Raw genomic sequence first — 12,424 nt, 5'->3', positions numbered from 1 at the left:
TTAGGCTGTGTCGGCTTAGGACAGAGAGATGGTAACAATGACTTGCAAAACAAGGCTGCCAGTTCAGAAACCCTCCTGGCAGATGTAATAGCCACTAAAAAGACCACTTTCTGAGAAAGTCAACAAGGGAAGGGCGGTTTCTGAAGCGCCGATAGCACCAGGTCCAAATCCCACGGAGGTAGGGGTGGACGCACCGGAGGGACTAAATGCCGGACCCCTTGCACAAAGGAGCTCACCAATGAGTGAGACACCAGGGGTTGCTAGAAAAAAAACAGCCAAGGCTGATATCTATCCCTTAATGGTGCTCAAGGCCAACTTCTGGTCCACTTCACGCTGTAAGAACAGCAGGGTCCTGGACACCGAATAGGTGTGTGGACGCCACCCCATCTCCTCACATATGGAGAGATTAGCATTCCACATACGATGGTATATCTTCCAAGAAGAGGATTTTCGTGCCCTCAGCATAGTGGAAATTACTGAGTTCGACAGACCTCGGTTCCTTAGCACCTGGCTTTCAACAGCCATGTCGTTAAAACCAGCGACGGTAAAGCAAGATGGAGTATCGCACCTTGTGACAGAAGGTCTTCACACTTCAGCAACCACCAAGGAGCATCCGCCACCAGGTGGGCGTACCAAGGCCAATCTGGGGCAATCAGTATTACTGGAATGCCCTCGACCTCCACTCTGCAGGGGAGACGTGGTAACAGTTTGAGCGGAGGGAAGGCGTAAATGAGCCGGTACTGCTCCCATGGAGCCAACGATCTCTTGTCCCTGACACAAACCTCTGCACCTTTCGAATGAGCCAAGAGGCCAGAAGATCTACTTTTGGGGTGCCCCACTGCAGGCAAAGAAGCATGAACACCTCCTGATGCAGTGATCATTCTCCTGGGTCCAGCATCTGGCGACTTAGATAGTCCATTTAAAGATACACACTCCACAAACCCTTTACCTAGTGTATCATCACAGCGCTGTGGATAACTCAATATTTTAAATCTTAGCTGCCACTTACCATAAAATGTCACATATAAAAAGGTGCATACAAAAATAGTAGTAAACTTCCAAAAAAACTAATTAGTTGCACGTGGCGCTATAACCTGTGTACCTTTCAGTGCACAAATCCTCACCTCCTCAGTGATCCTATCTCAAATCATAAATTGTCTAATCAATACCAAAATATATAAATATTAATCACTCAGTGAATACCCAAATTTACATTTAAATTACACATATAGTGAAAAATATATAAACGAATGTGAATATAGTCCATCCACCATAGTCCATTTTCACTATATGTGTAATTTAAATGTAAATTTGGGTATTCACTGAGTGATTAATATTTATATATTTTGGTATTGATTAGACAATTTATGATTTGAGATAGGATCACTGAGGAGGTGAGGATTTGTGCACTGAAAGGTACACAGGTTATAGCGCCACGTGCAACTAATTAGTTTTTTTGGAAGTTTACTACTATTTTTGTATGCACCTTTTTATATGTGACTTAGATAGTCCGCCTGCCAATTTCCCATGCCCGGGATGTATATGGCCGACAGGGCCGGTACATGTAGCTCTGCCCACTGAAAAATTTGAGCGACCTCCTGTGCTGCAGCCCAGCTTCTTGTTCCTCCTTGATGGTTGACATATGCCACCGCCGTGGAGTTGTCTGAATGGATCCTGATCGGACGCCCTTGTAGTCTCATCAACCATGTGGAGAGGCATAGCCTGACCGCTCAAAGCTCGAGCACGTTGATCGGTAACTGGGATGCCTCCCTCGATCCAGAGGCCCTGGGTCGATTGTACTCCCAGTACTCCATCCTAGCCGGTCAGGCTGGCAGCCATTGTGATCACCGTCCAATGAAGAGGCAGGAACATTTTCCCGGACCACTTGACGAATCCATTTAGAAAATTGTGTATTTTGACGTTGCCTGTCCACATTTTGGATCCTCTGGCAGTACAAACAAAACATGTGTTTTGCGAACCTGAGAGGTCGTCTTTAAATAGACTCTGATCGCTCTTACTACATCAAGGGAATGTAGTGCCTTCTCTTCCCTAGATTGAGGGTCTGGGAGAAAGAAGGAAGAATAATATCTTGGTTTAAATTAAAACCTGTTACCACCTTTGATAGGAATTATCATCCTTATGCATGATCAAATATGGCTCTTTACAAGACAGAGCCGCTAGTTCCGATACTTTTCTAGCAGAAGAAATGACAGCCAGAAAGATTATCTTTCTTGTCAAAAAAGAACCAAAGGAATTTCTCGTAAAGGCTCAAATGACTGATTCTCCAAAGCCAATAAGACCAATTTTAAATCCCAAGGATTTAGAGGTGCCTTGATAGGGGGGATTAATCCAAGTTATCCCCTGAATAAGCTATGCACCAAGAGTGGGAAGCAAGAGGCTATTGAAAAACCACTGACGAGGTCGGGATCTGGCTTTGATAGAAGTCAAGGCCAGATTCATTTCAGATCCCATATGCAGGAAATCAGGGATCCTGCCTATGACATGCTTCTTGGGGTGCCAACCCCTGGATTCACACCAAAAAACATATGCCTTCCAGACTCTATAGTAAATGATTTTGGAAGCCGGCTTCCTGGTATTAAAGGAGATCACCCACGATCTTTTATAAAGTGGGATTCAGCAGTCAAACCTATTACATTTTTCATCCGTAAGGTAGGATGAAATACCGGACCTTGTGCGAGAAGGTCTGGCTATAATGGCAGAGTCCGAAGGACTCCTACCGTCATCCTTATGATCTTGGTAAATCAAGATCTTCTGGGACCCACCAGAATCACCTCCTTTCGTTCCTGCTTAAGCCTTGCAGAGAAGGCACGGAGGTAGCAGAACTGGAGGAAATGCATAGATCAGTGAAAAGCAATCCCATGGTAAGACTAATGCGTCTGTTCCGCCTGCTAGTGGATCCCTTGTTCTCGACACAAAGTTGTCGACTTTGCTGTTGAATCTGGATGCGAATAGGTCCATGTACGGAATACCCCATCTCGGACATATCGCTAAGATGTCAGGGTGAAGAGATCATTCTCCTGGGAAATAATTGTTGGCGACTCAAGTAGTCTGCCTGTCAATTTTCTATTCCTGAAATGAAAATTGCAGAGAGGCAAGGAATGTTGTGTTCTGCCCAAGCTAGAACATTATTCACCTCTTTTTGGGCTGCACGACCTCTCGTGCCCCCCTGGTGACTGATGTAAGCCACCGCCGTGGCTTTGTCAGACTGAATCCTCACAGGACAGTCCCGTAGTCTGACTTTCCCAGATTTTAGGGCAAGACATACTGCCTGAATCTTCCAAAATGTTGATAGGCAAGGTCCTCTAACCTGAACCATCTCCCCTGGACAGACTCTTCTTCCAGGGCTGCTCCCCAGTCTAGAAGGCTGGCATCTGTTAACACTTTCCAGGATACAGGTAGAAACATTTTTCCCTTTTGCTCGATAATAACCACCAATTTAGGCTCTGACTTGCGTCAGGAGCCAAGCGTATTGGAAAAAAAAAACAAGGCCTGAATCTTTATATTCCAGACCAACAGGATGGTATTTTGAAGCAGTCTGAGTGAAAACTGTGCGTAAGGGGCGGCCTCAAAAGAGGCCATCATTTCCCCCAGCAATAGCATGCACAGCCAAATGGCAGGATTTCTCTTTGTTGTGATAAGTTGAATTAGTCCTACAATGAAACTGATTCTTGTCTGGGTTAAGAATACCTTCTTCTGTATGGTATCTATAACCAGCCCCAAGTACTGTAATTTCCTTGATGGTTTTAAGGAGGATTTTCCTAGGTTGAGTATCCAACCCAGAGATTCCAGGTCATTTACAGCTGTGATCAGACTCTGGTTTAGACCGGAGACTGAATGATCAATTAAAAGTAGATCGCCTAAATAGGCTAGGACCGTTATGCCTTGAGTCCTTAATCTGGGTAAAGGAGGTGCCAGAATCTTTCAGAACACCCGTGGTTCTTCTGTGGCTAAACCAAATGGAAGGACAACAACTGAAAAATTATGATTTTATATTGCAAAGCGCCAAAATTTCTGGCGAGTGGGAAAATTAGGCACATGGAGATATGCATCTTTTGATATCGATTAAAGCCAAAAACTCCCCTCCTTGCAGGATGGACACAACCGATCAGATTGTGCGAAAGGATTGGATGTTTAAGTGCTGATTCAGATCTTTGAGATCTAGAATGGTTCTTACCTCTCCACTTGTTTCTGGAACCGTAAAAGGTTTGAATCAAACTCTGTGCCCTGTTCTACTAAGGGAACCTCTGATATCACCAACTGGGATAATAGATGATCCAGAGCCAGAAAGAGACTTTTTCACTGGATCCTTGGGAACATTTTCCCTTAGAAAAAACAAGGAGACAGACACTCTTGGAACTCTAGTCGTAACCTAGAGAAAAAAACTGCAGAAGCCACCAATCTGTCTTGACATTGTTCCTGCCATATCTTGAGAATTGCAGGAGCCTTCCCCCCACCCGAACGAGCGGGGCGCCCCTTCATGAGGAGGCTTTAGCACTCTGCAGGCTTTCTGCCCCAAGATCTCTTCTGACCATGGTGCCGCCCTTGGGGACTTCCCCTTGAACCTGATGGTTGAGGCCATCGAGACATATGCAAAATGCAGGAGTACAATTATTCTTGCCATTCATGCAATTATGTATGCAGCACAAGGCAATAAGCAGATTTGTATGTAGTACTAGGCAAAAAAAAAAAAAAACAGATCTGTATGTAGTCCAGGGCTTGACAAATTTACTTTAAATCTAGGAGCCAGCTAAAAAAGTTGGGAGCCTTTTTTTTGGCTAGCGTGGGTTGGCAATGCCCGGGGCAAGGCAAGTAATTTGAGCCATCTAACCCCCCCCAACCCTAACTTACAGCAGAGCAGCCAGCCAATAACCCTGACATAATGCCGTCAGGTCCGGTTCACACTGAGGCAGCACAACTTACAGCGCGACTGCCTCAGGCGACCAGGACGCGACCACTGCGGCAACTTGCAAAACGACTTTTGTATAGAAGTCAATGCAAGTCGCCTCAAGTCGCCCCCAAAGTCGTACAGGAACCTTTTTCAAAGTCTGAGAGACTTGTGTCGCTCCGATTAGAACGGTTCCATTGTACAGAACGGGACGTGACTTGTTAGGCAGCTAGGTCGCCCCTGTGTGAACCGGCTCTTAGGGTTATAGGTTGACTGAAAAGAATGACAAAAACCTGTTATGGGGAAACTCATTATTATGCCGATTGCCCTCCCAGCAATTTTCACATATCTTCCCCCTCTCCACAGCTCTCACCTCTTCATAAGTTGTTCCCTTCCCCCTACTCTTTACAAATTTCTCCCTTCACAACCCCCCCCCCCCCCACCTCAAGTATATGAAGAAAAAAAAAAAAGAAAAAAAAAAAAAACTTTACCTCTGCTGCGGGTATCTCCACCTTCACACTTAAAACAAAAAAACAAAACAAAACATTAAGACCCCACTATCAGCCTCCTCACTGTCATCCCATGTGCACTTATCTGTCTTGTGTAACATCATCCTCTGCCACACCACCCACGGTCGCTGGTGTGCATTTCCGTACATTTGAAACCATCTGTACATAGCCCTGGAAGTTGAGCGGAAGCATAATCTTTGCAAGGGTTCCCGGCCATTGCAAAACGGCCACCACCAGAGGGCGCCAGATTACAGGACTGCAGAAGGCCGCAAAGCCGCGGCCTCAATTACCGGCAGCACAGCCCGACGCAATCGTGTGCTGGGGAGAGGGGTGTACGCACAGAGACAGGATACCCCAGCTGTGCTGCCCCAGGTCGCCAATTCTAGTCGCAAATGCGACCTGTCGCCCGTGGTTTGTCGAGCCCTGATGTAGTCGTAGGCAAATAAGCACATATGTATATAGTCCTAGGCAACTAAGGACATATGTATACAGTTTAACCACTTGAGACCCGCGCTATAGCCGAATGACGGCTACAGCGCGGATCTCCTTTTCTGGGACTACGTCTATTGACGTAGTCCCGCGCACGAGCGGCCTGCGCGCCCCATGAGGGGCGCGCGTGGCGCGCTCTGTGATCGGCGAGTCTACGAGACTCGCTTGATCACCGATCCGTGCAAGGGGTCGATCCCGACCCCTTATCACGTGATCAGCTGTCAGCCAATGACAGCTGATCATGTGATATAACGGAGCCGGTAATCGGCTATTATTCATCCTCGCGCTGACAGCGCGAGGAGAAAAAAAAAAGCCGATCACGGCCAGTCCTGTCAGTGCCCACCTGCCCCCTGCTTTGCCTGCCTGAATAAAAAATGTGTCCCCCCTGTCAGTGCCACCCAGCAGTGCCCACAGTGCCACCCAGCAGTGCCCACAGTGCCACCCAGCAGTGCCCACAGTCTGCCTCAACAAAGGTGCTGGACCCCAGTGCCACATATCCGTGCCCAGCAGTGCCGCCCATCAGAGCCACCTATCAGTGGTACCTATCAGTGCCCATCAGTGCCCCTTAGTGCCACCCATCCGTGCCACCTTATCAGTGCCCACCAGTGCCGCCTTATCAGTGCCCACCAGTGCCGCCTTATCAGTGCCCACCAGTGCCGCCTTATCAGTGCCCACCAGTGCCGCCTATCAGTGCCCACCAGTGCCGCCTATCAGTGCCCACCAGTGCCGCCTATCAGTGCCCACCAGTGCAGCCTATCAGTGCCCACCAGTGCAGCCTATCAGTGCCCACCAGTGCAGCCTATCAGTGCCCACCAGTGCAGCCTATCAGTGCCGCCTCATCAGCGCACTTCAATGAAGGAGAAAAATGACCTGTTTGCAAAATTTTATAACAAACTATTAAACATGATTTTTTTTTTTTGCATCTTTTTTTGTTTAGCAAAAAATAAAACTCCCAGCTGTGATTAAATACCACCAAAAGAAAGCTCTATTTGTGGGAAAAAAATTATAAAAATTTCATTTGGGTACAGTGTTGTATGCCAGCGCAATTGTCATTCAAAGTGCATCAGCGCTGAAAGCTGAAAATTGGTCTGGGACTGAGGGGGATTTAAGTACCCAGTAAGCAAGTGGTTAAAGAGGAAGTAAACCCTGATGGGTTTACTTCCTCTTTGATTCCCTGCAAAGGTAAAGCATAATGGACTACTATGCATCGCATAGTAGTCCATTATGTGTCACTTACCTGACACAGGAGCCAGCGAAGTCACCGCTGTCCCCTGTAGTTCCGAGCGTCCTTCTTGGTGGGTCTCGCTGCTCCGGCGTTGTGATTCGCCGGAGCAGCGATGACGTCACTGCCGCGAATGGGAGCCGACACTCGCGCCATATCGATGTGATCTGCGGCACATCGCCGCGATCTGTGGCTTACCCAGTGCGTCTGTGCACCGCTGTCTACGGCGCATGCGCCGTAGACAGCGGTGGCGGTCTTCAGGTAAATATCTCCTAAACCGTATAGGTTTAGGAGATATTTCTTGGACCTACAGGTAAGCCTTAATCTAGGCTTACCTGTAGGTCAAAGTGGTTTGTAAGGGTTTACAACCACTTTAAATGGACAAATAAGTGAAAATTTTGGTTTAATGTTGATAAATGTAGTTACAGACTTGGGGGCTAGGAACATGCATGCATTGTACATTCTAAGAGGAGAACAGCTGGGGAAGACAATGGCAGAGAAGGACTTGGGTGTTCTAGTCAATCACAGATTTAATGACAGCATGCATTGCCAAGCTGCAGTTTTTAAATCTAGTAAAATCCTTTCTTGTATTAAATGAGGTACGGACTGCAGACACACACAATTTTGCCCCTGTAAAAATTACTAGTAAGACCTCATCTGGAATAGGCAGTTTGTTAGCAGGACCATTTCGGGGGAACCAGTTCACAATAAGGATATCAAATAACTGGAGAAAGTTGAGAAGGCCAACCAAACTGATAAGAGGCATGGAAGATCTCAGATACGAGGAAAGATTAGCTGAACTGAATGTATTCCCTCTTGAGAAGAGATTAACCACATGCTAACTGTCGCACGCCGATATACGTTCGGCAGAATGGCACGGACAGGCAAATGGGCGTACAGGTACGTCCCTTTAAATTTGCCGCCATGCCATCATGTGTACGCTGCCAGCGACACGTGCCGGTCCGGACCTCCGTGAGTCCGACCGCGGGTCCTGCGGACTTGATCGCCGCGGGGATACCCGTGATCATCTCATGGGGAGGAAGAATGGGGAGATGCTAATGTAAACAAGCATCCCCTAGTGGCAGTGTCACTGATCTCTGCTCCCTGTGATCGAAGCAGAGATCAGTGACGTGTCATACACAGCCACGCCCCCCTCCCCACACTGTTAGAAACACTCCCCAGAGCTCACTTAACCCCCTACACTGCCACCTAGTGGTTAACCCCTTCACTGCCAGTGTCATTTACACAGGAATCAGTGTATTTGTACAGCACCGATTGCTGTATAAAATTACAATGGTCCCAAATATTTGTCAAAAATGTCCGATGTGTCCGCCATAATGTCGCAGTCACGATAAAAATTGCTGATCGCCGCCATTACTAGTAAAAAAAAAAAAAAAAAAATGATATATATTTATAAATAAATAAAAAAAAAATATTATATATATATATATATATATATATATATATATATATATATAAAAAAAATAAAAATGCCATAAAACTATCCCCTATTTTGTAAATGCTATAACTCCTGCGAAAACTAATTGCTTATTGCGATTTTTTTACCAAAAATATGTAGAAGAATACGTATCAGCCTAAACTGAGGAAAAACATTTTTTTAAAATATATTTTTGAGGATATATATTATAGCAAAATGTTAAAAAAAAAAAAAAAAAAAAAAATTCAAAATTGTCGCTTTTTTTGTTTATAGTGCAAAAAATAAAAACCGCAGGGGTGATCTAATATCACCAAAAGAAAGCTCTATTTGTGGGGGGGGAAAAAAAAGGACGTCAATTTTGTTTGGGAGTGGTCCAGTGCTTAAGTGGTTAAAGGAGCATATAAGTAACATGTATAAATACATAAGTGGTCCATATAGTAAACTAGATGTAGAGCAATTCCCTTTTAGGTCAGTACAGAGGACAAGGGGGCACGCCTTACATCAAAAAGAAAAGACTCCCTCAAGAATAGGTTCTGGCCAGCTCAGTAGATTGTTTAAAAAACAAAAAACAAACAAACATGGATGCATTTCTAAATGCAGATAATAGAACTAAATATTTCGATATAACACCAGGGATAGTTGATCAAGGGAATATCCAATTGCCTCCCGGGGATCAGGAAGGTATTTTCTGTCCCCACTGGAGCAAATTGGATCAGGTTTAATTTTTTTTTTCTTTGCCTTTCTCTGCATTAACTGTGGGTATAGGATTGTGTATATGAGGGTTTTCAAATTTCTTGTTGGTTGAACTAGATGGACTCAGTAACTATATAGCAAAAGATGACCCCCTGAACCCTTCTCTGCGCTCCATGGCAGCTGATCAAACCAAGATCAGTTTGATAGGCTGCTTTAACTAGCCGGTACTGACCACCTAAACAAACATCAAAAGCATCATCTGTCACAGTAGAGGGGAAGGAACTGATGTTACTCCTCATTTGCCAACCTGACCCCCAGTGGGATGAGAAAGCCTGGGAAAGTGGCGGGAGGTCCCATTCTGAGCCCTGTAAATGTGGTTGGGCGGCTATAGAGCGGCTTGGATCACTTTTAGAGACCTTTCACACTGGGGCGAGCGTTGGCGGTAAAGCATTGCTATTTTTGGCACTGCTTTACCGCCCGCAAGGTGCCGCTGCTGTCCCATTGTTTTCAATGGGCAGGGGCGCTTAAGGAGTGGTATGTACACCGCTCCTACAGCGCTGCAAAGATGTGGCATGCAGGACTTTTTTTTACCGTCCTGCTAGCGCACAGACAGGAGAGGCTCTTTACAGGCACTATTTTTAGCACTGTAGTGCCTGTAAAGCGCCTCAGTGTGAAAGGGGTCTCCCAGTAAAGCTAATTGCAGATTGGAAATTTTGAGCTGTAGCCATGATTCTAGTATAAACGCTTCTCATCCAGGATGTACATACACATACACTGGACGGGAAGTGGTTAAACTGTCCATGCTCCTTTGTTTACATTTACCTGACAGCTGGGAATCCCCGTTGACAGCTGAATGAGCAGGGCAGTAATGAGTCACTGGCTGTTAAAGATGCCGGCTACTTGACAACCAGCACTTTTTGAGCTGAAACTGTTACATGCAGCTCACCGTATAAAATTTGACAATGCTGAAGCTGAGAGAACCCTTACAGAGTCACATCATCTTGGCCTGGCCAAAGATGGTGGTCGGTAATCGTGACCTGGAAGCCAGCCACTCAAAGATGGAAGCCAACCACTTTGGGCGGCACAGTGGTGTAGAGTGGTTAGCACTCTCACCTAGCAGTAAAAAGGGTCGCTGGTTTGAATCCCAACCACTACACTACCTGCCTGAAGTTTGCATGTTCTTCCTGTGCCTGCGTGAGTTTCCTCTGGGTACTCCTGTTTCCTCCCGCACTCCAAAGACATGCAGGTAGGCTAATTGGCTTCTGTCCAAAATTGGCCCTAGTATATAAATTGGGACCTTAGATTGTGGGCTCCTTGAGGGTAGGGACCGATGTGAGTGTGCAATGTACAGGGATAGGGGTAGAAACTCACTCAGGTTGAACTGGATGGACTGGTGTCTTTATTCAACCTTACTAACTATGAAAAATGGCTGGCAAGGAGTTCCAGGGGCAGTCCATCGCTGGACTGAAGGGGAGTATAGTTCTACTTTAATACATTTGATATGCCTGTTCAGGCCCCATTATCTTTGCCAAAAAGCTTTGATATTTGGGTACAACCCTACTGCTGTTATACTTTATGTTTCTGTAAAACAAAGACATAAATGCCTCTAATAAATACATTTGTTAAATAGTGAGTGGTATGTCCAGGAATTTAGTAATGAATGTGTTTTTTAAATTAATTGATCTTTAGTGCATACCACAACATTTTATTAGGTATTTGGAGTCTGTCTGTAGGTTTTGCGGTATTTACCACAGGAACCATAAAGTGGATGGACTTTTTAATTAGTGCATTGGATATTACATTGTAATGAATCACGTGACCTGAATATTGAATGTGATAATGCTTAGTGACTTGAGCCCTGAATGTGTTAGGAAAAGGAAATTAATTTCACCAAGAAAACGCCATAACGATGACAGTTGAAACAAAATTAAATGAAAAATGAAAAAGAGTTGGCTTTACATACACATGTGAAAGATGTATGATTAGACTGGTTGGTCTTCAGCATCCCCAAGATCCAAAGATCCCCCAGTACTGAGAGACCTCTCCTGTGACAGAGAGGGTGGGTTAGTGATGAGAGGAAAAGTCACAACATAGTATGAATGAAAAACACAGATGAGGTCACAGTCTGATATTTTAACTGAGCAGCATAATTTGTGCATTAATATATTCTACACTGTATTTACTACATTACATACAGACACAGTTTAAAGCGGTGTTTCAGCCCTAAAAAATGTTTTTTAAATGTCAGCAGCTGAAACATAAGTAGCTGCTGACTTTTAATAAGGAGACTTACCTTTCCAGGGCACCTGCGATATCGGCCGCCGAGGCCGACATGTCCCTCGGCTCTCGGGTCCCAGCGCTGCCATTCCAACTAAGGGAAACAGGCAGTGGAGCATTGCGGCTTCACTGCCCGTTTCCTACTGCACGAGTCGCTTTGTGAATGGGACGCGCTGTGTTAGGCAAGACACACAGTTGCCAGAACACAACGCGCCCCATTACCCAGAAGACAAAGCAGAGGAGGGGAGAAGACTGAAGATCACAGAGGAGCAGGAAGAAGGCACATTAGGAAGACTGCCTAGCAACAGGGATTTCTGGACAAGTAAAAACATTTTTTTTTCTAATTTTTTTTGTATATATTTTTTTTAAGAATATTAATTTTTTTTTTTTTTTTAGGGTGGCCCTCCACTTAAAAAGCATGTAAGCAATTAACCACTTAAAGTGGAGTTCCAGGCTTTTTATCCTTATTAAAAGTCAGCAGCTACAAAAAGTGTAGTTGCTGACTTTTAATAAACAGACACTTACCTGTTCCACGGTCTAGCTATGTGGACGAACGGATTGCTCCTCTCCCGCTACTATCTGACTCCATTGCCACTCTGGGCACCTGGCCGTAACCGCTTTCGGCTTCACAGCTGGGCACGCACAGAGCATGCGCGAGTTGCGATGCGCTCCCGGAGTGGACAGACCATCTCCTGGGGCCTGTCACGTGTCCCAGGAGATCGCCTAGAGGGAGGGGCTGCTTAAGGAGAAAGGAGGAGTTGTCTTGGCGGTCCCTGGGCGGAAGGAGGAAAGGGAACAGGAAGTCCCCATCCTAAAGAAGCCTCCAACCCCCCCCCCCCAAAAAAAAAAATGACATGCCAAATGTGGCATGTAAGGGGGTGAGGAGTGCT

The 12,424-nt window shown here is 45.6% G+C and overlaps 1 protein-coding gene across 7 annotated transcripts in view; it reads right to left on the bottom strand.

The window, feature by feature from the left end:
* Positions 1-12,424, bottom strand: part of LOC143997550 (catenin delta-1-like) — a 575,442-nt gene that overhangs the window by 3,202 nt on the left and 559,816 nt on the right. For 5 of the 7 annotated variants that reach the window (XM_077493212.1, XM_077493214.1, XM_077493217.1 and 2 more), the window contains one exon: positions 11,221-11,302. The exons of the other annotated variants lie outside the window; for them this stretch is intronic. In XM_077493212.1, the coding sequence (XP_077349338.1) occupies positions 11,240-11,302 (63 nt within the window). In that variant the 3' untranslated portion in view covers positions 11,221-11,239. The remainder of the gene's footprint in view (positions 1-11,220; positions 11,303-12,424) is intronic. 7 annotated transcript variants of the gene reach the window in all.

Source organism: Lithobates pipiens, unplaced genomic scaffold, assembly GCF_037356315.1.
Source record: "Lithobates pipiens isolate NorthernLeopardFrog02 unplaced genomic scaffold, aLitPip1_a1.2 Scaffold_19, whole genome shotgun sequence".
NCBI lineage: Eukaryota > Metazoa > Chordata > Amphibia > Anura > Ranidae > Lithobates > Lithobates pipiens.
The sequence above is the reverse complement of the archived record's forward strand: the minus strand, read 5'-3'. Positions and strand labels throughout refer to the sequence as shown.